At 42.0% G+C, this 24,610-nt stretch overlaps 1 protein-coding gene across 2 annotated transcripts in view; it reads left to right on the top strand.

Annotated features, from left to right (window-relative positions):
* The window catches only part of PTPRB (protein tyrosine phosphatase receptor type B), a 102,976-nt gene extending 80,618 nt beyond the window's left edge, over window positions 1–22,358 (top strand). For both annotated transcript variants that reach the window (XM_054580105.1, XM_054580106.1), the window contains 12 exons: window positions 1,059–1,158; window positions 1,988–2,071; window positions 2,175–2,192; window positions 2,308–2,389; window positions 2,996–3,086; window positions 3,791–3,867; window positions 5,520–5,654; window positions 6,683–6,805; window positions 6,987–7,150; window positions 8,722–8,857; window positions 15,695–15,815; window positions 17,710–22,358. In XM_054580105.1, coding sequence (XP_054436080.1) covers window positions 1,059–1,158; window positions 1,988–2,071; window positions 2,175–2,192; window positions 2,308–2,389; window positions 2,996–3,086; window positions 3,791–3,867; window positions 5,520–5,654; window positions 6,683–6,805; window positions 6,987–7,150; window positions 8,722–8,857; window positions 15,695–15,815; window positions 17,710–17,732 — 1,154 coding nt within the window. In that variant the 3' untranslated portion in view covers window positions 17,733–22,358. The remainder of the gene's footprint in view (window positions 1–1,058; window positions 1,159–1,987; window positions 2,072–2,174; window positions 2,193–2,307; window positions 2,390–2,995; window positions 3,087–3,790; window positions 3,868–5,519; window positions 5,655–6,682; window positions 6,806–6,986; window positions 7,151–8,721; window positions 8,858–15,694; window positions 15,816–17,709) is intronic.
* Window positions 22,359–24,610: the final 2,252 nt, after the last annotated feature.

The following is a 24,610-nucleotide window of genomic DNA, read 5'->3' as shown; positions in this document are numbered from 1 at the left end:
AACAGTTTTCCAATTTTTCGAAATGTTAAACCTAGAGTTACCATCTAACCCAGCAATTCCACTCCTAAGTATATACCCAAGAGAAATGGAAACATACATCCACACAAAAACTTGTAAACACATGTTCATAGCAGCATTATTCGTAATAAGCAAAAAATAGAGATAACCCAAATATGTATTAATAGATGACTGGGTAAAAAATATGATATGTCCATACAATGGAATATTATCATACAAAGGAATGAAATACTCATCAATGCTACAATATGGCTGAACCTTGAAAACATTACATTGAGTGAAATAAGCCAATCACAGAAGACCACATATTTATGATTCAGTTTATGCAAAACATCCAGAATAGGCAAATCTGTGAAGACAGAAAGATTGGGGTTGCAAAGAGCTAGGAAGAGGAGAGAATAGAGAATGCCAGCTAAGGGCATGGGGTTTCTTTGGAGGAAGTGGCAAAATGTTATAAAATTGTGGTGATGTTTGCAAAATTCTGAGACTATACTAAAAATTATTGAATTATACAGTTTAAACTGGTGAGTTGTATGGTGTGTGAATTACATTTCAATAAAACTATTTTTAAAAACGGGCTACCCTTACCTGTTTATAAACTCCCAGTGGCAGTATTATACCAAAAAATAAAAATCAGACTTTGTTAAAATAACTCTCAGCAATTCACTGAATTTGCTGAAGTCCCAGATACTCTCATTTGTTTTATGCAAATGAAATAACACTTTTATTTTGTTCACAAATTGCTAACATGTATCTCAAGGGTCCCAAACTTTACGTAGAAGCACAAACAAGTCCAAAATTCCTTTAAAAGCTAAATACCATTAACTTCAGAAGTATAATGATCAGCCTGCCCGTTACAGGGTAGTAGCCAGCATTTCCTCTTCTCAGCTGCACACTCCCATACTTTAGATAGTAAATGCCTCAATATGGGCATCATTTGAATTCCTCATAATCATGTTCCTGGGGAGGTAGAGCTTCTAGCTCCCTTACTGCGCTGATGTGCTCACCTGGGTCTCTTGTTTCCCTCTGGATTATTGCAGAGCCTTTGTTTGGAGTTATTGAAGGTGTGAGCGCTGGCCTGTTTTTAATTGGCACGCTGGTGGCTGTTGCTGCCTTATTCATCTGCAGACAGAAAGTGAGGTGAGTACAAAGATCCCTTTGGTGATTGGGCCCACAACTTTAAAGATGTAACGGAAAATGCCCTTTAGTCTGAACAGTAAGAAGGGAAAATAATTTGATTTCTCTCAGTTAAATCACCTTTGTGTGTCAAGAAAAACAAAAGTCAAACCTTAAAGCCATGACTCACTTTTTCCCACCTCTCTAGTCACCATTGATGAGTCTTGCCCTTCCCAAATGACTGACGGGCTGTGGGCAGCTTTATTTGAATGTGAAATAACACCTTTTGCACAGAAAAAAAAAACATACGTGGTTCTATCTCTTCATGAAGACAGAGATGTCTGCAAATCGTGTGCCCAGGCACTTTTCTGAAATATGCTGGAAAGTGTGGTTGACATCACCATTTTATGGCTCATATCCGCTATGCTAATTTAAGGAGAGACCAAAAAGAACCAAAGCATGTGGTCCCAACGCCGCACTCCCTTCTCTTCGGGAATTTCTTTTATTTGGCACACTGATCTCCTGAAGTCATGTCTTGCATCTAAGGTTTACTGGGGGTTTTTTTAAGGAAAGTTTTATTGAGAGTGTGGGAAGTGATTGTGACCTGTAGCCAAAAACCAGAAGAAAAATCTTCAGCAATTGCAGAGATCTGTTTCTGAGTGAGAAAAATCTCTGTCTTCATTATGCTTTTCCTCTCTTTCCCTCCCTCAAAGAAACGTTGGCTGGGTTTAAATCTACATGAATACTGAAAAATCCATATATGCACAAACATGCACAGCCTTACCATAAGTGAAAAAGTGTGTTGAAGTCCAGTTTCAAAATCAGAATCTAAATCTTGTCCCTTATGTTACAGCCACGGTCGAGATAGGCCCTCTGCCCACCTGAGCATCCGCCGGGATCGATCGTTAACTGTCCACTTGAACCTAGGCCAGAAAGGGTGAGCACCACATCTTCCTTCATGCAATTTACTGCAAGATGGGTTGATTGTATTATGTGAGGTTTACTAATGAGGTCTTCCTTCTTTTGGCTTCCCTTCACAGTAACCGGAAAACTTCTTGGTAAGAGAGAAAACTCATTAATTGCTCTATTATCTGCTTTTAAAATATAGCTCTAACTGGTTATGACATTTTCCCTTCAGTAATTTTTTTTCCTTCTGTTATATTTTAACTATAGCCCAATAAAAGTAAATCAGTTTGAAGGGCACTTCATGAAGCTGCAGGCTGACTCCAACTACCTCCTATCCAAGGAGTATGAGGTACAACTCAGACTCAATGATTCTTTAGCACCCTGATCCTTAGCAGAATTTCCCTCCCAACCTGTACTGTGGAATCATGGGCTGATTGGGCTCAACAGTTTGGATGGCACTTAGGATCTCAGCTGAGTGCTCTTTTGTGCCTGAGTCCCTTCCCTATGCAACATACCACCTCATTTCACAGGCCATTTCCTCTCCAGATTAGCACAGTGAAGTGCTACCTGGATAAGATGGTAAGAAAGAATTAACATAGTGAAAATGCAAAGCTCACACTGTCAGTTAATTAACCTTATGGCCATTTGCTTGACTGGGAAACCACAGGCTTTGGGGAAAAGTGCTCAGGCTTTGGATTTGATTCCCAGCTTTGCCACCCATGTGACCCTGGGCAAATTAGTTGTCTTGTCCGAGCCTTATCTATAAAATGGAGATGAAAATACCTCTGGTGAGGCCATTGTGGGAATCAGAGCTAATGCATTCAGAACACTAGGCATTCCGTAAACAGTAGCTAGTGTACATATATCCTCTCACTATTATCTCTCTCAAGGATTGTATGATTTACCACCTTCTATTTCATATTCTCTACTTACAAACTTATTTTTGATCTAACAGGACTTAAAAGACGTGGGTCGAAACCAACCGTGTGACATTGCACTCTTGCCGGAGAACAGAGGGAAAAATCGATACAACAATATATTGCCCTGTGAGTTTTGTGTTGAAATGTGTAATACTGTCTTCGTCTAGCTATTTCTCCTCTCTTCCCAGAATGAAATGACCCAAGGAATTATGGTATAGCTGGATTTGGGAGATCTGAATGCCTTTAAAAAGGAATGACTTGCATGTTATTGCACTTCCCTCCAGATGGGTAACAACCAGCTTAAATTCCAGTCTTGAGAGGCTTCTCATGCTGTTGACATTTCACCATGTGGTCCTACTGCTTCTCCTTGCAGGCCTCAGAGCCATAACAGGGTTAAGAGCAAAGGCCAACCAATATGCACTTAACAAAGTCTCCCATTACCAATCACAATTAAATAATTGTTATATATTTTCATTAGCCCTACCCTGTTAGGTGAAACAATAGGAGATAGTTTTTCTGGGTTGTATTCATTCTAGCAGGGAGAGGGAGCTGGCCACTCCTTGGGCAAATGTCATAGTGTACAAAGGAAAGCACAGAGGAACCTTCAAAAGGCATTTGGCTGTTTGTATGTTTATGAGCCATCTGTGCAACCTGGGGCAAGTTAGTCATCCTGTTTGAGCCTCATCTGCAAAATGGAGGTGAGGATCAGTCCTTGGGGAGCCGTTGTGGAGATTAGAGCTAATGCACGTCAGAGACCAAGCATTCTATAAACCGTAGAAAAATCACCCCAGGACTCAGTGACAAATCTGCCTCAATGAACTTCCTTCCAGATGATGCCTCACGAGTAAAGCTGTCCAATGTAGATGATGACCCGTGCTCCGACTACATCAATGCCAGCTACATCCCTGTAAGTGTGCTGCTAAGCTGTCGCACCCAGATGAAGCTTTGATAAGTGACCACACTAGATGTACCTCTTCTCCTACGTGCTATTACTGTGTTCCGGTCTGGAAACATAGAGGCTTTAAAAGACAAGGCTGTGTCTCATTGCCAAAAAACATGGGCTGTCCAATTCAATCACTGCTAAGGCCCATTTTTCACAATAGCTATAGTCACAAGAGATTATAATGAGCCCAGGATGTATTTTCACAGGTTATTTTTCCACTGCAGCTCTTAGCCAAGGTCAGCATTCCCTAAAGAAGCTGGACCTCCCCTGCTAAGCCTGCATGATTCAAAGTTATTTGGATTTTTGAAAACCACAGACACAGCTCCAACTTTGTGTCAAACCTCTGGTCCCAGGTTCTGGCTACCATCTTGCCAATTTCCTACAGCACACTACAGTGGAAAAAGATTTCATGTCAGACAGATCCAGGATTTAATCCCATCTCTGCCCCACGCTGGACTCTGTGACCTTGGGCAAGTTATGTCACCTCTTGGGGACTTCATTATCTTTTCCAAACAATGAAGACAAACAGTATCTATCTGAAATAATCATTGTGTCACTCAGTAAACACTTGGGAAGTGCTCGCTATAAGTCAAACACTGAGCTATGTACAGGGTAGAATCTGACCCCAAGGAGCTCTCAGCAGAGTTGGGGCATCAGGAAATGACAAAGCAACGTCATGAGGCACACACATCCACATCACCTGGGGATCTCATTAAAACACAGATGCTGATACAGCAGGGCTTGGGTGGGGCTTGGGTGGGGCCTGGTGTTCTGCACTTCTAACGAGCCCTTAAGTTCACCCCATGCTGCTGACCCCAGGACCACTGTCTGAGCAGCAAGAGGTTCGAGGCTGCCACAAGAGAGGTACATCCCCCTGCAGCCAGAAAGATAAAGGAAAGCGCAGTAGAGCAGGCAACACACCGAGACTTGCAGGATAAATAAGGAACAGCCAGATGAGAGGCCGAGTTTGAGTGGGCGGGGCGTGGGAGCAGAGGTGACATCATGCAGAGTCCCTGAGGAGAGGAAAGAAGAGAAAGAGCTTTGACTAGGATCTGCAAGGGATTCTGTTTTGCTGGAGTACAGAACGAGTGGGTGAAAATATCCTCGCTCACAGAGTTGTAGTTAAGATTAAGTAAAATCTGAGAAAGCCCTGGTCCGTAGCATGTTAAATGGCAGGTGCTCTATGAACAGTGGTTTCCTCTTTCCTTGTTTCCCTTGCCTGACATCTCTTCCCAACATTCTAATGTCAATTATCCAAGATGACTACAAGCTTCTGCGTTAACTAGGGAAAGAGCCCGATCAAAGTCAGTCCCTCACACTCACACACATGCTCACACACACAATTGCAGAGGAATGTTTTCTAGATTATCGCCTGAGTCCTCCATTGCCTTTTTGAATAGACCCAGCCTAATAAAAGGGAATTTGGCTCTCAACAATAGTTCAATGTTCCGGCCTTTGTCCTTCCTGCCCCCAAGCCTTGATACTTGTGTCAGTATCTTTCTTTCAAGTCAGTGGTCTGGCAAAGACCTACATATCATCTAATCTGCAGTGCTCTTTGTTTATAGCTCTGAAGAGCCCTATTGTTTCTTACTCTCCATATTGTAAATTCATCGCAGGGCAACAACTTCAGAAGAGAATACATTGCTACTCAGGGACCTCTTCCTGGCACTAAGGATGACTTCTGGAAAATGGCGTGGGAACAGAATGTTCACAACATTGTCATGGTGACCCAATGTGTGGAGAAGGGCCGAGTGAGTAAACAGTCTTTCTGACTTCCGAACTTTGCTTTCCGCCACCTGGAGGGAATTCTTCCCCACCATCAAAAGTTAACCCCTGCAAAAGCTAAGTAAGGATTGTGTGAGAACACCGCTAGTAAATGAAGCCGCTCAGTTATAAAAGGCTCTATGAAGTGATGCCTGATTCAGATCCTGAGTCTGACGTTTCCGAGGTGTTTCCGTTTGAGGACTATGATTATGAGAAGTGCCCGTGGCACAGGAAGATGAACCGGCCACTGGTCGGCTCCATCCTTCAGTGCTCGGTGAGAGGAGGTGCTCTGCCAGGGTCACGGGCTCTGCCCCTACTTTTAGGAAAGAAGAAGTGAACCTTAGTCTGTGTCTGCAGACACAAAGTAAAGTAGTTAACTGAACAAATTAAGCAAACCTCTTGAAATGCACTTATAATCTTCTACTTTATATGGTTACTTTGAGGGTTAAAAGGGAGTTTACATGTAAAGTGCCCAGTACCTGTGGTCAATAATATATGTTAATAATACTTTTTCTCCTGTCTTTCTACACATAATTTTGAGGTTAGCTAAATGTTCTGACTTTTCAAACATCATTTGGCACATGCCACTTGGTCCAGGTTAGAACAATGATATCCAAATATAAACAAAACAGGACCTTAAAGACAGTGTCTTCCTCTGCCCAGCTAGATCTTTCTTTAAAAAAAAAAAAAAAAAAAAAAAATTTAAAAGATGGTTTATCTACTAGCAGAACTGAAATGCTAAGGAAATTTTTTTAAAAACTCAACCATGAGACACTATCTGAAGGCAGATGCACCCAGAGGTTGGGGGTTGCTGCCGGGCAGAGTGTCTCCCCCACACTTGCAGCAGCAGCTCAGCCTTGGTGCTGGCTGGCAGCAGGTTAACACAAAGCGGATGGTCAAATTGCTTCAGCAGCAGATCCTGAATTCCAACTCAGGAAGACCTTTCGAGGAGGGAAAGTTCAGGTTCATAGAGGAGTCACATTTCCGGACTCACGTTTTTTCTGTTTTCCTCTAGGTGAAATGTGACCATTACTGGCCAGCGGACCAGGATTCCCTCTACTACGGGGACCTCATCCTGCAGGTGCTCTCGGAATCCGTGCTGCCTGAGTGGACCATCCGGGAGTTTAGGATATGCAGCGTACGTTAGTTTGTCTGATTTCACTTAATTAACGCAGCTTGGAGAGGTAAAGGTCACCTGGGAATCCCAGTTTTGCTGGCTCCTCTTGTCATTTCAGCCCACAGGCATTCCTGCATGGGCACAGCTGCCAGACTTGAAGGTTTGCCTTGGGTTGTTCTCACTGCCCTCTCCGCTCTTACAGGAGGAGCAGCTCGACGCCCACAGACTCATCCGCCACTTTCACTACACAGTGTGGCCAGACCACGGAGTCCCGGAGACCACCCAGTCCCTGATCCAGTTTGTGAGAACCGTCAGGGATTACATCAACAGGACACCGGGCGCCGGGCCCACCGTGGTGCACTGCAGGTACTCGCCGCCCAGGAGCCAATAAAATGATAACTGCGAGTCTGGAAATAGTCAGACGGGTGGGGTATCTGGTGGGTGGAGGATCTGTCTGGGCCCAGAGGATGTTGTTACATTCACTTTTCCCTTCTCCCCAACATCATTCCTTTTCACCGACTTCTCCTTATCTGCCTTCTTCACAGCCCTCCTCTCTCTCACCCCGATGATACAGCCTTGTGTCTCCTTCTTGCTTGTTTTCCTACTGTACAAAATGCAAAGTCCTTGTGCAACTTCTAGGCCTTCCATAATTACACCCTATTTTACCCCCATCCAGGCCAGGGTAGCGACTACACACGCTTATTTTTGCCTCATGCCATTCTTACTTCTTAGAGTAGTCTTATCTTTCTCCTCCATCTATAAAAACCCTAACTCTCCTTCAAGATCCCTGCTCTAGCCTTCCCTCTAGGCAGAGTAGCGCTGGCCATCTGTAGCACCCAATTTAACTCTTAAATTTATGTTCTCTCTTGAATTTTCTTGGCCTCAGACTGTGTATCCATAAAATCAACCTAAGAAGCAATCCATACCTCTCTCTCCCCCTCCCCACCCTCTCTCTCTGGGGAGCCTGGTGTTTAGCTAATTAATGTTTGCAGCAACACTTTGATAGCCCTAACTAAATGGCACTAATAAATATGGAGCAGGGAACTGCTAGAGTAAGAAATGTCAAATGCACTCATTTTCTCCCAATCAGCCCAGCACCCCAGGAGCTCTGCTTTTATAGGTCACTGGAACCCTGACGCTTTTAATAGGAATGTGAGGGACTCAGGGGCTTCCTGCTTGCTGAAGAATGGCAGGCACTTGTACCCAGGACCCCTGAAGAACTGTCTTTCTTTTTCTTATGAATATGGGCAGCAAAAATCCCCAGGTCAGACAGATGCTTTGGGGAGCATCTTGCCCATCCCTAGTGCAGCTGAAAGTGTTCACACCCAATGATTCGCAGTGCTGCCTCTACATATCAGCCCTAGGGACGTGCCCACACGTGTAAATGATGTTTGTTGCTACACAGTTTTTAACAGAGAAAACTAAAAGTGATCTTGCTGTATATCAATAGGGAATAGATCAGCAGTGGATGGATTAGCAATGGTTTATGGACTCTATGGAGTAATTAAAAATTGTGTATGTGTGTGTGTAACAATATGGATAAATCTCAAAACACAATACTGAGTAGAAAAGTTGTCAAAAGAATACATGAGACATGTTACCATTTTAGTGAATTTTTGAAACGCATAAAATGAATATATCGTTCATGGATTTAGATGGATGTAGGGAAAGTATTTTAAAATGCATGGAAATGATACGCACCAAGCACAGAGAGGTGCTTACCCCTGGTGAAGTCGGGGAGGAGAATGAAAGAGGTAGAGGCTGGAGCTGTAGTTACATTTCTTTGAGCGAGCCCGTGGAGAGAAACAAGTATTCTCCTATCCTATATCCTCCCATAACTTGGAAGGGAAAAGAAAGATTTTGCTAAAGTCTCTGGATGTAATCTTGAAAGGCCAATATAATAAAAACACTCAGTCTTCCTTCAATTTCTCTCCTAGTGCCGGCGTGGGTAGGACTGGAACCTTTATTGCACTGGACCGAATCCTCCAGCAATTAGACTCCAAAGACTCTGTGGACATTTACGGAGCAGTGCATGACCTAAGGCTTCACAGGGTTCACATGGTTCAGACTGAGGTAAGAGTCACAGACTAACGGACCGAGGCCACTCTCCATGCCTCCCTGCTCAAACCTCCCAACTGCCCAGGGCTTTAATCTGAGTAAGGAAAATAACTGTGATTCATTGGGAAGAAGAAGAGCACTGAATATACAATTTTTCCAGGACTTGTCATTTTAAAACAAATCTCAGTGACCTTTGTGGGTGGTGTGTATGTACCCTTATCTTTATTGAACTGGTTGCCCATCTTCTGCAGGTGGGTGGGTAGGAAGATAGGCTTTTTTAAATCAATGCATTACACCTGGGAGAAAGGCCAGGCCAGACCATCTTGAAGATCATTTTTAGATAAGCTGGTGGGTGAGCACAAGAAAGTTAGTGAAGAGGGAACGGATTCTAATCTCTTCTCTTCTCCAGCCCACTCCAGCTGCAGCCCGCAGCTCCGGAGAAACCAAAGGAGTGTACATTGATTGTGAAGAATAAATACATCCATTTGTACAGTTCCTTAGCATTTGCAGGGCATTTGTGAACATGTTAACTCATTAGATTTTCACAATAACCAGATAAGAGAGTTATTATTTCCCATTTCCAGGCTAAAAAGTTGAGGTTCAGAGGCTGAAGGACTTTAAACAGCTATGAAATGGCCAGACTGGCACTTGAACCTGTTCTAGAAAATCTGAAGCCCTAAGCAGCAAGTTCATTGCCCCATAACCCCTGGGACAGGTTTGTGTCCCCACATGTACCACGCATGTCTTGCATAATTGCCTTTCATGGCCCAAGCTCTCTTACCCTTGTGTTTCCCATGTAACTCTGCAAAATCCTCTATTTAATTAATTTTTTTTTATTTTTTAATCACATTCTGTATTATATTAGTTTCAGGTGTACAGCATAGTGATTAGACATTTATGTAACTACAAAGTGATCTCCTCATGTCTCATACCCACCTGACACCATTCATAGTTACTACAGTATTATTGACTATGTTCCCTATTCTATACTTTACATCCCCATGACTATTTTGTAACTACCAATTTGTACATCATAATCCCTTCACCTTTTTTACCCAGTATCCTAAACCTCCTCCCCTCTGGCAACATCAGTCTGTTTTCTGTATCTATGAATCTGTTTCTGTTGTGTCTGTTCATTTATTTTCTTCTTTAGATTCCACATATAAGTGAAACTATATGGTATTTGTCTTTCTCTGTCTGACTTACTTACTGAACACAATACCCTCTAGGTCCATCCGTGTTGTTGCAAATGATAAGATTTCTTTCTTTTTTATGGCAAAACATTGTATATATGTACCACTTCTTCTTTATCCACCTGTCTATCAATGGATGCTTAGGTTGCTTCTATATCTCGGCTACTGTAAATAATGCTGCAATGAATATAGGGGTGTACCAGCATCTTCTGTTTAAAAAATAATCCCCATGGTCAAAAAAATGGAAAGTTCTTCCTGCTCCCACCTCCTTGTCACAGGTACCGCACCCGCGGACCCCGCTCAGGCAGCTGTGCTCCACACGCCGGGCCCCCTGCAGCCGAGCTCCCCTGGGCTTTTCCAGACCCACTATTCCCAGAACCGCCTTGGCCCCCTGAATTCTTTCCTTGGGCAGCGCCTATGAGTGTTGTGCAGAGCCCACAGTCTGTAACCCACTTGGGAAAACACTGGTGTCACCGCCTCCTGCAGGCAGTGCCGCCACCACCGTCCGGGGCTGGGAGCACTTTCACTACAGCATTTGTTTTATTATGAAATTTCTTAAAAAAGACATAAAACTAGGAAAAGTAGTATTGTGACATTCTTTCTACCCAGACTCAAACTTCTGCAATTATCAGTATCCCGTGTTCTTTTCCCATCTACACCCCACATATGCTGTTTCCATGACCTCACCGGACTATGTTAAAGAAAATTCTACTTATCCCATCATTTCATCTGTAAATACTGTGTGTGTGACTATGCAAATTATAAATAAGGACTCCTTAAAATTATGACTACAGTATCATTATCACATTAACAATTTTAATCGTAATTTCTTAGTATCATCTAATATTTAGTCAGTGTTTAAATATCCCTAATTACCTCAAAAATGGCTTTTCATATTTGGTTTGCATTAGAATACGAAGTACACACATTGCATTTGGTTGAGGTCTCCTTTAATCTATAAAAATCTATAATAATCCTCCCTCTAATTTGTTTTCCATGCCACATATTTGTTAGAGAAACCAGTTCATTTGTTCTGTAGATTGTCCCACATTCTAGATGTGGCTGACTGCTTCTTCATGGTGGCAATGTATCTTCTGTTCCCCGTAGTTTTTGTCTGCCAGTGTGAGGCTCGATTAAATTCAGGTCCCTTTTCTTTTTTTTTAGATTTTATTTATTTATTGTTAGACATCAGGGAAGAGAGGGAGAGAAACATCAATGTGAGGTTGCCTCTTGCGCGCCCCCAATTGGAGACCTGGCCTGCCAGCCAAGCATGTGCCCCAACTGGGAATCAAACCGACGATCCTTTGGTTCGCAGGCCGAAACTCAATCCACTGAGCCACACCTGCCGGGGTCAGGTCCCTTTTTACCACCACAGTGTTTCATGGATATGCTGAGCACTTCCTGTTGTAGCATACCAGGAGGGACCTCCTGTCTGTGTGTCTCCCTCTCAGGGATGATGGAATTAGCAGCGACCATCCACTGTCACATAACCCATGAGCTGTTTACTTAAGGGTTGGGGAAGCCATTGGTGACCACTGCGGATGTGTGTTTGTGTGTGTCCAGACTCCCTAGTTATTGTCAGTGGTTTCTTGGGCTATGGGTCGCTTCCATGCACCCGCCCAGAGCTCTGGAGATGCATTTTGGTGATGAGCAGGCACTCCCTATTGTAAATACCGCTGGGTGACTTCCAGGGCAGGGGTAACGTGATGTGCCAAAGCTCTCCCTCCCTCTCTGTGGACATAGCTCCTTTTTTCCCTGCTGTCTTGTTCTCCCCCTGCCTCTCTGAGGATTTTGTGGCCCTTGTTTCTCAGGTTGCCTTTTCACTGTTTGGTTTCCCCAAGGTTCTGTCCTCAAGGCACTGCTCTTCTGTCCCTGTCTTTATTCTGTGATGTCCCTCACTCCCATGGCTTCAAGAACCAGGTACACACCCATGTTTCCCAAATCTCATTCCCCTTTCCCAGCATTCACCTACATACTGGCCTGCCAGGAAGTTCCACCTGGAAGCCCTACAGTCATTTCAAACTCAAAAAACGCATGATCTGCCTTTGAAAAACAAACAGCAATAACAACAGGAGCACTGCTGCTCTGGCTCCTTCCGGGTTCAGGTAACAGTCTTTCCACCCACCTTGCCATCCACCTGATTGCCCAACGGAGAGGCCTGGCTTCTCCTCCTGCCGTTCCCACATCCAAGCAGCCACCAAGTCCTGTCGGTTCTACCCAACACCTGTCTCTTTGTTCTAGTCCTTCAGCCCGCTGCCAGCCCCTTGCCCAGCCCTTTCTCAACTCCCACTGGGCCTATTGCAATGGCCTCCTGGTAGGTCTTCAGTCTCCAGTTTCTGTCCCGACAACTCTTCATCACCACTGCCACCAACAATGATGTCAGCTCCGGGCATAGAAATCTTAGAAAGCTCTCCATCATTTGTGAAAGGAAGTTCAAACTCTCATCCTTGTGTACAAGTCTCTTTGTCATTGGGCCCACCTCTCCACTTGCATGTCATAAGCAGAATCAACTTTGATCCTTCTATTCGTGATGAAACAAACATTGCAGGGAGATCGAAATTTTCCCTCTCCTTCTATTTTTCCTGTAGCAAATGCAATCCCAAACAAACCCAGCTACTGTCTGTCTTGCTCTAAGACTCTGCTGAGGGTGGGCTGCTCCTACAGACTCTGCGGCCCTGGCCCCGGCACCGGCAGGGTTCACCCAGTGTGGGCAGTGGGTGCGGATGGGTACGACCTGCAGCTGCGCCCTGGGAGCGACTGTTCCAGCAAAGGAGGAAGGATATTCTGACCCGTTGGGTTACATTTCTGGGTCCATGCAGATAGTTAACCTCAACTTTTCTACCTTATTTGGGATACAAGGGGATGCAGGTCTTCCCAGGTTCTAATAAATATATCAAAAAAAAAACAAGGATTTCTGAACAAATAGGTGTTAGACCAGGGATTTGCAAGGGTGTCCCTCCTTCCTTTAGCCTGCCTTGGGGCAGACTGGCCCTAAACAGACACTCTAGAGAGAGATGGAGCAATAATGCGTTAAAGAACAACAGCTGGTAGTCACAGCCTGTGGATCTAATCTGTTCCCCTCAAAAAGGAAATAGTGGGATGTTGTAGGACTGGGGGTCTCAGTGCCCATTTGGGGTATTGTCTTGGAGGTTTCCCATGACCCATGAACCCTACAATTTAGCTACACTGGATTGCTCAGTTTCCAGAATATATGTGCACCTTCATGCTATTTACATCATTTGGAACGCCATACTTCTTTGCTCAAATTCTTGCAGCAAATAAGAAGAAGCTTGCGTCTTCTTATGTATGAAGCTTTATACACAATTCTCTCTTATGTTTATGACTTTAAAGGTGTTTGCTCACATTTCTGTCCCTCTGCTAAATTCTGCATTCATGAACCGTGAAAAGACCTTAAGTATAATTCTGTAAAAATCACCTAATATTACAACTTCTGGAAAAATTGAATAGAACTGAGGCTTCGCCAGTTAGCTAAACAGAGCAAAAAAGGATCTTTTTTGACTGAGGTTCATATATTAGACTTTGTCTACTTTTTGTGAATGAAGTGAGAAGCACATTAACAACCTGAAGGTTTTCGTAGTAATCATTTTCCAAGGGACATTCTATTGGGAAAAGAAGAATTTATATTTAATACAAAGCAAATTAATGAATATTAACTGGTTTCAAAGCCCATGGCGGATCATTGTTGAAGAATTTATTAATAAGACATAACACAGAGGTATTGGAGCTCATTCACCGCTGAACACTAAGGTCCCAAAGTAATTTAATATCTCAGGAGAACTGAAACGTGAATCATGCTCTGAATGAGAGGAAGCAGGAAGGTGTCTGTCTATAAGTTGGTGGATTGTTTTCAAGATTAAAAAAAAAAGAAGAGACTGCCTATTCTAACAACCATTTTCAGGGTACTAACTGCCTTGGATTTTTAAGACTGAGGTAGCATAAACGCCTCATAACAAGTGCATGAGAATTGTGAGCAGAAAGGCAAAGAACAGTTAATATTAATGTGGGCCTCATTTATGATTGTTTTGTTTCTTTGAATTGCCCTAGTGATTTTTCCAGACTTACACGATGAAGTCCCATGAGTTCAGGGGTGTAGCACAGATAATGCCCCTTTTTTATTACAGAATCTTTTATTGCAAAATCATAAGCATGTAATTCTGTAATCTACCAATATTGCACTCAAGCACACCATATGACATCTTAGGTGAAATGTTAAAATTAAAGCTACAAATTACTACACCCATATTATTACCCCACCAACCACACTCAAGCAGGTGCCAGTTCTGCTGTGGACCCTGTGGATGACGAAGCTAGCTTCCAATCAGGGGCAATGCCTAGAAGACGATACTTGTTCACTTTTAAAGATAGTTGGTGGGGGAATATCTTACAATTTTACTTTGTGTCTCCAACCTTTGAAACGCTCTAAGGCTGACTTCCTTGATCATGGGAGTCCATCTGGTTGAGAGCAATACAAAGTCTTACAGACTTTAAGGGTACAAGGGTAAAGGATGTTAGCTGTAGAGGAGACCTTTGCCAGTTTCATAGATGGGGAAAGGGAGATCCCCAGAAGCCTCACGATTCAGTCTAGATGAGACTAAGGGCCCAGCATCCCTCACATAGTGTGTATCTCCTCCCAACTTCCTCTCTCCATGAAGCAGTTGCTATGTCATTAAGAGTGCACAAGGCCAAGCATTAAGTTTACAGGGACACACATTCCCTTATCAGAGAGCTCACTTGACAGTAAAGAATGGGGCCCAATGCACAAGCTGAGCTGCCTGTGACTGAGCTTCTTTTGTTGTCTGTGGAAGACTTTGTGGTGTCTTTATAGCCACCAAACACTAACTCACCTATAGTTGTTTCTATTTTCAGTCATTATTTCTCAGGTAGTTCACAGGTAGGTCTGTCCCTATTGTGTAACCCCCTGTAGGTCTCGCCTGCTGAGAGAACTGAGACAGATAAGACACTGAACTTCCCCTCAAAAAACTAATAGTCCAGTGGCGTCTATTGTACACATCTGCTCTTCCTCACTATACCCCCCCCGCCCCGCAAAGAAAGGAAATAAAACAGCAGAATACACAGTGAAATGATTTTGTCATTCAGTAATGCAACGCAATTAGGATTCACGTAAGAATGTTTGTATAGTGAAAAGAACATTTGAGGTCACACATTCAGCACGAAATCCTAGGGTTCCATTTCTTAGCTGTGTGATTTTGGAGAAGTTACGTAACTTAGATGTATGATTATATCTAGTCACAAAATTGTCAAAATGATTAAATTAAATAATTTATGTTAAAGGCACAGCGCAATGTGAGGCATTCATTCGTCTATTTAATAAATATTCATGGAGGACATACTATGTGCCAGACATAGTAGTGGGTCCTCATGGAACATACTGTATAAATATGAATGCATGTAAGAAAGAATGAATAAACACCACCTTCCTGACCAGCACCATCATTCTTGTCTCAGTGGTAATAAAAAGCAGTCACTTTTTATGTTCTAGAGACCATTAGTGAAGAGATGACCAAGAAATTTACTGACGACATAGGATTTCATTAGTGTTTATGTTTTGTGAGAATCTCTCATCTTTTTTATGCATGAGAACTTGCCCTCCTCTGACATGTGTTCTGCTTTTTCATAGTGTCAGTATGTATACCTGCATCAGTGTGTAAGAGATGTGCTCAGAGCAAGGAAGCTACGGAGTGAACAAGAAAACCCCTTGTTTCCAATCTACGAAAATGTGAATCCAGAGTATCACAGAGGTAGGAGCTTACTTCACTAAGTTTTAAGTTAATTTATCAAGATCTGGTTGATCTGGAAACCATTAAAAGACCAAAGCTCTTCCAACCTGCGCCATCTATTTCTTCCTCTACCCAAAGGCTCCAGGGAAAGGCCCTGGAAGGGTGGCAGCAGGGAAGAGAGGCAGCGTGGGCGGGGACTCCCCGCAGCCAGGCGCTGACGTCACGTGCGCTCTCCTCCGACCTGGCCTAGGACGTCCTCTACTGACAGACTTCACATTTCTTTTCTAAATGCTAAGGCTCACTGCTTTGAAATCACAACTGGGAATTCAAATTACAAAAATCCCTTTGTAAAAAATCCATATGTATCAAGGTCCTTAGTGTGTTCTTGTCACCCGCCTTTCTACTACCACCCTAAGTACTGAAAAACTTTATGCGTGAAGCTTTTCGTAAGTCAAATTTTGAGTGAAAAAACCTAAATGTTTAATAGCGGGGACTAAGTATACAGTGGCACATTCCCTGAATAGAATACGATGCAGTCATTAAAAATGATATTTTTAAGGATATTATAATAACTTGGATATTCTTAAAAATAATTAAGAAAAGCAGAATGTAAAATAAATAGAAACAACACGTGGTGGGGGTGAGGAAGGCTGGAAAGGAGTGGACCACAATCGTAAAACAAATTTCTCTGAACAATAAAAGAACGTATAATTTTTTTTCATTTTATGTGTTTTTAAATTTTCTAGAACAAGCCTGCAACATTTTTTTTAAAAATTCAGTAGGAAAAAAATACATAAGCTTTGTAAGGCACCTCTTCGATCAGACAGTATTTACGTGACAGAGGAAGGGTCTGCATTTCTTTTTCTTCTCCAGATCCTCATTATGGCTTAATTTAACACATGGGCTTATTGTAAATTTGAAGTTACATTGTATTAGTCGTTTATTACCACCTAGCAAGTTATCCCAAAACTTAGCAGCTTAACTCAACCTGTATTAGCTCACAGTTTCTGTAGATCAGGAATTTGGAAGGGGCTGAGCAAAGTGGTTCTGGCTCAGGGTCTCTCCTGAGGTGGCGGTGGAGACGGGGCCAGGCCTTCAGCCAGAGGGTTCACCAGGTCACCAAGGCGACTTGCTCACGTGGCTGCTGGCAGGTCTCAGTTCCTTGCCACACGGACCCATAGCCATCTACATATGAGACCCTTTTTTCTCTTTGTAACAAACATTATTTTGGAACTATTTTATCTTCATCTCTAAAAGATCTTCCATTTCATTTAGCTCTCTGCACAGTCTATACCCACCCACTTAGCCAGAATGTTGAATCGTTGGTAAACTGTAAAGCACAAATACAGAAGACAGGCTATTTAAAGGAGTCCTTTGTACATTAGATAAGCCTTTTGTATTGTAAATTATTACTCCTTAACTTATCTGTATAGTAAGTATAGTAAATTAAGGTTTTTGCATGTCAGATTCTTTAAGAAGTTCCAGGAAGGAGGGAGCTCTGGGGATCTTGGAGTTTCCTTTGTCTTGTTTTGACTGTGAGACTTCTTTTTTTAAAGAATCTTCCCGGTTGCTCCTGAAGGCAGCTGATGACGGGCATCTGAAAGTTAGGGTTCAGGTCCTAGCTCTAGAACTGACTAGCATCAGGCTGGGTCATCCTGAATGAGGTATGCTGCCTGTCTGGGCCGGCGGGCTCATCTGTGAAACCATAGGGTTTGGACCAGAATCACTAGTCCTCTCTAATTCTAGATGGTTCTGAATGGAATGAATAGGCCCCCCACAGAGATAGTCTCATCTTAAACTATACTGAGTTTTAGTCATTTTTCACTAGTCTCTCCCATTTATAATTTGCATAAACAGAACAAACAAGCGTGGCACACCCTGTCACAGTCTCTAATTGCAGTGTCCTTCCTTTCAGATGCGGGCTATTCAAGGCATTGAGAATGTCCCCGAAGATACCCTGGATAAAAGCTATTCACTGTGTGATTATTTTTTAAACTCCCTTCATGCTCTACAGAGGTGCCAGCTATTTCTATTGATACTATGTATAATTTATTAATCTGGAGAATTTTAAAGAATTTATATAATTTAAAAGTAACAGATATTATTGTACATAGTTGTATTTTGTAGTTTCTCCTGTAAATATGTATTTTTCCATAATGTTTAATATTAAGCTTTATATGATACTATTTTCCACACTGAGGTGTTCCTGGGTTGTTCTACGTAAGCCAATTCAACCTGTATGACAGGACTGCCGTACATGGGGGCGGGGGTGGCCTCAGAGGCGATCCCTGGGGCCGTGGTTTTTACCAGTTTTCATATTCACTGAACAGGATCAAGGACAGGGCTGGAGAGAGCATGTAGTACGCTGGCTTTGCCGCTTGCAGTCCTGAGAATCTTGGGATCCAAAGATGATCCAAATGCTGTTTGGACAAATATGACAGTCATAAAAGGGACTGAGAGGAGGAGGAGGAAGGGATTAAGTAGCGCCAAAGCTGAAGGAGGCGGTGGTGCCTGAAGCAGTTACTCTCTCCCCTTTCTCCTGCCGGAGGTTCCAGCCTGGGGCCTGCAGTGTGAGTCCAGGCTGCAGGGTAGAGGGTTGTGGCAGAGAAGGATGCAAACGGAAGTGGTGAATTCCTTACATCAAGAAGAATGCCACCTGGAACCCTGACTGGAAACATAATCGACATGCAAAGCACCATCCATAGTGATAGGAGATGATGCCTCCACATCATGGCATGGAGGGCGAGCACGCCTGCCCTGACTATGACGCGTGTGTTGGTAGAAGTACGTACACGTGTCTTTGTCTCATTTCCAGTGGGCTGCACTCCTGGAAAAGTCAAAATTATGCCAGTCATACTGGTTTTTCTATGAAAAGAAGATTTTAGGAGCAGATTATACTCTTGATCAAAGGACCCAACATCAACATTTTTATAGAAATATTCACAAAAATCACATACAGCTAATGGGGGGGGGGGGCAGGGAGTAGCTCAGTGGTGTTTAGTATAAAATTTTCCAAAAGACTTTTTTAGTAAATCATTGAGGTCAAAAGACACTACATACCCTACCAAGTTTATCTTGGGTATTTGTGCCTATTTTGACGACAATAACTTCAGTGAAAGATAAAAGCAAGAGGAAAAATAAGCAGAATTTTAAACTAATGTCGCTCAGCACAAAACACATGAATCCATAGAAAGACAAATTCATTTTGGCTTTTCATTCATTGAGAAAACTTGTACGAAGTGCCTGCAACCTGCCAGGCAGTGTCCAGAAACTACATGTTTCTACCGACATAAAAGAATGGTTCACAGTAACAAGTTAGGGTTGTTGTTACTATTTCCAGCTAAGCTTGAAGGAGGCCCCAGCCAGACAGCGAGGTAACTGAGCCAGGCCAGGGCAGCGGGCCGCCTTCCTCAGGCCACGCTGGCAACTGCTCATGCTGCTCCCATAGCAAACCACTGCATCGAGAAAAGCCATCAATTAATTACACAAACCAAAAGTTGAAACCGTAAAAACCTACACATCTGTAGCAGTAGATAACCCTCACATGTCCTGGCGTATCTGGGGTGGAATCAGCGTTGTGGGAATGGACACGACAAGGGAAAACTGTGTGTTCTTTTGGTCTAATCCAGGAAACACTTATTCTTACCCTCCACCTATCTAATTTTAAATTTCCTTAGCAACAATTACTTCACTAACTTCCCTCCTGCCGCCACCAAAGACTAAATACATAATCTAGTTTATCTATTAAATTTAGGAAGGGGGAAAACAGGTTTCCTTGACATTCAGCTCAATTGGCTGTATTTTAATTTAATTCCATCATGTGTTATGTCTTGGTAAACACTCCATTTCCTGTCGTGCTGAGCACTCTGACTGTGCACCTGTGCGGGACACTTTAATCATCCATCTTCAAAGTGCTTTGGAGCTATCAAATCTTGGGAGAGGCCCGTCTTGCATCTTAATAATTATTTATCCAGGTTCTTTATAATTAACCCCTTGAATCTCTACTCATTAAGTCAATTTTGTCTTATCGTTCTCTTGTTCCGTGGATTGCAGCCAATTTTTCAGGTCTCCAATTAGATTTTTCAAAGACTCATCTCCCTTTCTGGGCCTGCCCATATATGTCCTGAGTAATTTGCCATTCCTTCATGATTATGAGGTCCTATTTTTCACTATGTGTCCCCCGCTCCCTTTTTAATATGTTTGCTTTCCCAGTCGAATGTGATTTTATTTTCTGTTCACTTTATCTCCTCATATTCATTAGTGTTTTATAGTCCTTTCAGGCTCCATCCATGACCATTTATAAATACTAAGATGACCACAGCACAGACATTTGGGAACAGTTTTATTTGGGAGGATCTTTAATTAATTCTTTATTATCTCTTGGAAGAAAACCCAAAATGGCATGTGAAAATAATATAAAACTACTAAGCAGGTGTCCAGCAATACAAAAATAGACCTCATATGTTAATACTTCACAGTCTGATTCTCTTGCCTTAGTGTCTCAGAAAGCAGCTCCTTATATGAAACATTCTTTTTACCTTTTGCAAGAACATTAACTACCCTATACTAAATTCACATTCGTTTGGCTTTGTGGGTGTTTGCAGTTGGAACCCTGAGATCGCAACCTGTCAGGTCTGCCTTACAGCGAGCAGAGGGTCTGTGCCCCAACTCTGGAGTCCTCCAGACCTAGGTGTGATTGCACACATGAACCAGAGCAAACGTGGCCTGGTGCAAAGCAATAGGTAATAAGCTGCTTGTTTGAGGTGACAGCTCAAGGACTTGCCAGGTTCCCTTCACTGAGGAAATGAGAGCAATTGATCAGCTGAAGAAACAGTGGCAAGTAGGTAGCTGTGAGCAAGCCCTCAAACCTACCTCATTTCTGAAGAGTAAGAACGGGAAAGGCTCTCATCAGCCCACATTCCCTAAGTTTCTGAGTATTCTTAACCCAAGATTTCAAATCATGTCAGGTATCCAGACAATGTTTCACATAAAAGGAAAATCTGTAAGCAGTGACTGCAGAAAGCAAGTGAAATGATGCAAAGAAGGGGCAACAGTTGAAAAGGAGATCTAACCAGATATCGTCAGGAAGAGAAACTGGCAGCCCTTCTGTCAGTCCAGTCTGTTCTTTTAAAATGTCCCATGTTTCTATTAGGACCTATTATCCTTTGGGGAATCACTTTGATCACACTGGCCAGGTGATTTACCTGATTAAGCTATTGAATTGATTCCTTTAGCTTTGTAAATTGACCAGGTGTTTGACTAAATTGATTGATTTTGAAATTCTGAACACATTAGTTTAGATTTTTGTAGTGGATGAAGCCCTTGAAAATGTTTGGCCCTTTGAGTTAAAATGCAGGGTATCATTTGATGTAGCCATAGTAGTAGCACGAAACTGTTCTCTTCTAAAAATGTTTCTAGAGATGGAAATATTTCTGACTAAAAGAATACTCTCCACTCCTACAGAGGCTCCCTAGGGATAAATGTATACAATATAATGAGGCATTGTGTTGTTTTAAAAGTTGTCTATATAGATACATCCATAAAATAAGGAAATTGTTGGTAAATGTTCCTAAAATAAGAGGTTTAGGTAATGGAAATAAAAGAAGTCTGTTAACAGATTTACCAAAGATTATTTTCATAACCTCTATGCCAATGTACATGCTCTTATACTGGATACCAAAATAAGTTGTTCAAAACTGTGAATAATGTCCGACAAATGTAATGTGTCCTTTCTAGAATATTCACAAGAAAGGTTAGTTATGGCTGTTTTCTGCCTTAAGTAATTTCTTTTACGAAATACTATTTTCACCCTAAGAGTTAGCTTTCTGTTATGCTAGAGATGCTGTATTTTAATAGCTGAGTAAGTAGAGAAGCCTCCCAACGAGAAAGGAACCTGAGCAACTATGGTTTTAGGAGCTTGTAGTCAAGTTGGACAGTACTTCATCTGCAAGCTAGAAGGAGAGTCTGCAGTGGCCCCCTGCCGTTTCCTAGTCAGCCACGCTGACAGCCAGGCGCTCCAATGTCCTTGCCTGAAGAGCTCTCGATCGCTGGCCTTCCAGCGGAACGCTTCAGGCTTGTAAATTCTGCAAGGACAAGGACAAAATCTTTAATCTCTCTCTCTTCCTACCTTGTACAAATTAGTGAGCAGCTCACAGATAAAGAATATATACTTTTTGAGTGGAAATTGCTCCTGGCCCTATACTTTAGGTGGTAAGTTGTCAGTATCTAATAACACTATTGCCCACAGAGGTTCATCTGACTGTTCCTTGATTTGTGTGAAGTGTAAATAAATAAGGTAAATAAATCCAATAACTGAACTTGTTATGTTCTATAATACAGCACTTTTATGTTTTTAATATCATGTATCATATATTCTTTCTCCACAAATCTGGTTATTTAAAATGGCAATAGATGATTCTATTTTTTCATACTATAGTACCTCCCCCTCAATGTTGTATTTCTAACCAACTGTATTTGAACAAAGAAATTCATTAGTCTTTCTATTTAAATTATGTATTTGCTTAATATATTTTCATACTTGTAACTGTGGTCAAAAATTCTATATGGTGTCTTACACACCTTCTCCGTAGTACAGGAATAAAACTGCTGTTTGTTCAAGGAAAGTGTCCTGTCTTTTATTCACCTGTTTCTCATTTATCAATTTCTGTCCTCCTTCTGCTCAGGAGAAAGGTCAAAAGTGACTGTTTTCAAATGAGAAAAATTTTCTAGGCCATTGTCATAAAGAACGTGGTTTTCTTAACCTTTTTCCTGTGCGCGCTGAGTTGGTTACCTAGGGTAATATGCACATAGAATAGACTCTCAGGTTGACTGCCTCTAACTAAAGTTTTGTTTTCAGTTCTTCAGTTCATTAGCAACCAAACGGTCATCAATTGCTCCCGGCGCTGGTGCACCCTCAGGGGCTGCCCGGCCAGCTCACCGCGGGCCCTTCTCTGCGGCCGCCTGGCGGTGGGCAGTGAGACACTCAGCAGAGAGCTGCTGCGCTGATTTCCAGGATGATTATTTTGCCCTTTTGCCGTTTTCATATTTCAGTTGAAAAATCACCATCCTTCAAAACTTCAGTATTTCATTTTCTACAACTTACAGACTCTTTACTTTTTTAATGTACAATAATAGATTCACATATTAAAGCAATATTTTTCAACAGTTTCTGGATTCAAATAATTAGATTCACAAGATAATTTGACCTATGAGGCTAGACTTTTTCTTTCCAAAGTAGCTGTTTGTTTCATGGAATTTCCCTTTTCAGGAAGAAGAGAGCCCTGGATGGGTTGGAGCATCCTGATATACCAAGGTTTTGGGTTTGATCCTCGCTCAGGGCACATGAAAGAATTAACCAGGGAATACATACATACGTAGAACAAATGTCTCTCTGTCTCCCTCGCTCTCACCTGCTTCTCTCTGAAATCAATTTAAAAAATTGTAAAGCAATAAAATATTGCAATTTGAAGTAATCACTTAGTAATTTTGCTGACACATCTTCCATAATTATAAAATGGTAGAGCTGGAAGGACTACCTTAGGGATGAACAATGAAAAAAACCAAAGCCCAAGTTTTAAAAGGATATAGCAAAATAAGACAGTGCTGGAATTTCACCTGGTCTTCCTATCACTCACCAGAAGGATCTGTCTGCATGTGAACACAGACAAATGCAAAAGCCGCTCAGAATCCAGTTAAGGCAACAGTGTCTCCAACCCAGAGACGCAGCCGTCAGTGGAACTTTCAGCATTTGGTGTGGCTATGGTATTCCTCCTGTTTTTGCGTCTTGCCTGTCTAGAGGCATCCATCTGTTAAGCAAATAACAATGTATTTTAGAGGCATACCTTAGTAAAAGTCATCACAATGTTAAAGCTGAAATATTATTGAATAGAAAAGGAAAGAACATGATTTTCCAACACAATACTATTATAAAATATTATTAAAGTTAAGTAAACCTAACCACCTAAAATCCAGAAAAGGTTCTACAACTGGATTTTGAAAAAATTGACAAGGCACTTGATGTTGCCAATTAAAGGAAACATTCATAATAGAAGGGTAAAACTTAAAGGGTAAAATTCAAGCTAGAGTAATAGAGAAACCATGCAGGAATAGTTAGTTTTGCCTAGGAATTAACAAACATTTACCACCTCAGCGCGGTCACGCTCACCAATCCAGTATCTCCCCAATCCAGTATCTCCCAAGGAAAATTTTATTGATACTATTATTGTACGGAATGGTTGTTCTGAGTAAAACTTGCATAGAGCTTTTTTTCCTGGGGTTTATCGTAATGATGCGAGAACCTCTAGGTAAATTATGTTTTTCTTCTGCTTTGGAGTCCTTGATCCCCCCCAAAAAACTATTTCATTATTTTAGTCTTGAAGAAAGAGCTAGCAATGAAATATGTTTCCTGTCTCTCATCTAGCTGCAAGCCTTTGGTGGCCAAGAAGTCTCTATGTCCCACAGCTTGCCAAGGAACTAAGGCCAAAAACAAAAATAACAAAAATAAACAACAAAACACTGACAATATGTCTATAGAAACAAAGGGAATTAAGAGTAGCAAAGTTCAAAAGCCAGGGAACATTCTTAAATTCAACTTCAATCAGAAAATATCATTAAAGACATATAAATTAAAATTTTAAGCCATATTTCATTCCTAAAGAACTTTCCAATGACCTCGGCCCAGTCTTCACCCAAGAAGGAGATGTTCCTTCCCCACTCACGACAGATGGCTAGGGAAGGAGATGATGGTCTACTAGCAAAAACAACATATCAGCAATATATAAAGCCGAACTATGGCAGAAGAGAAGTGAAGGACCCAG

Source organism: Pteronotus mesoamericanus, unplaced genomic scaffold, assembly GCF_021234165.1.
Source record: "Pteronotus mesoamericanus isolate MK-2021 breed Mesoamerican mustached bat unplaced genomic scaffold, CSHL_Meso_final contig_56, whole genome shotgun sequence".
In the NCBI taxonomy this organism is placed as follows: domain Eukaryota; kingdom Metazoa; phylum Chordata; class Mammalia; order Chiroptera; family Mormoopidae; genus Pteronotus; species Pteronotus mesoamericanus.
The sequence above is the reverse complement of the archived record's forward strand: the minus strand, read 5'-3'. Positions and strand labels throughout refer to the sequence as shown.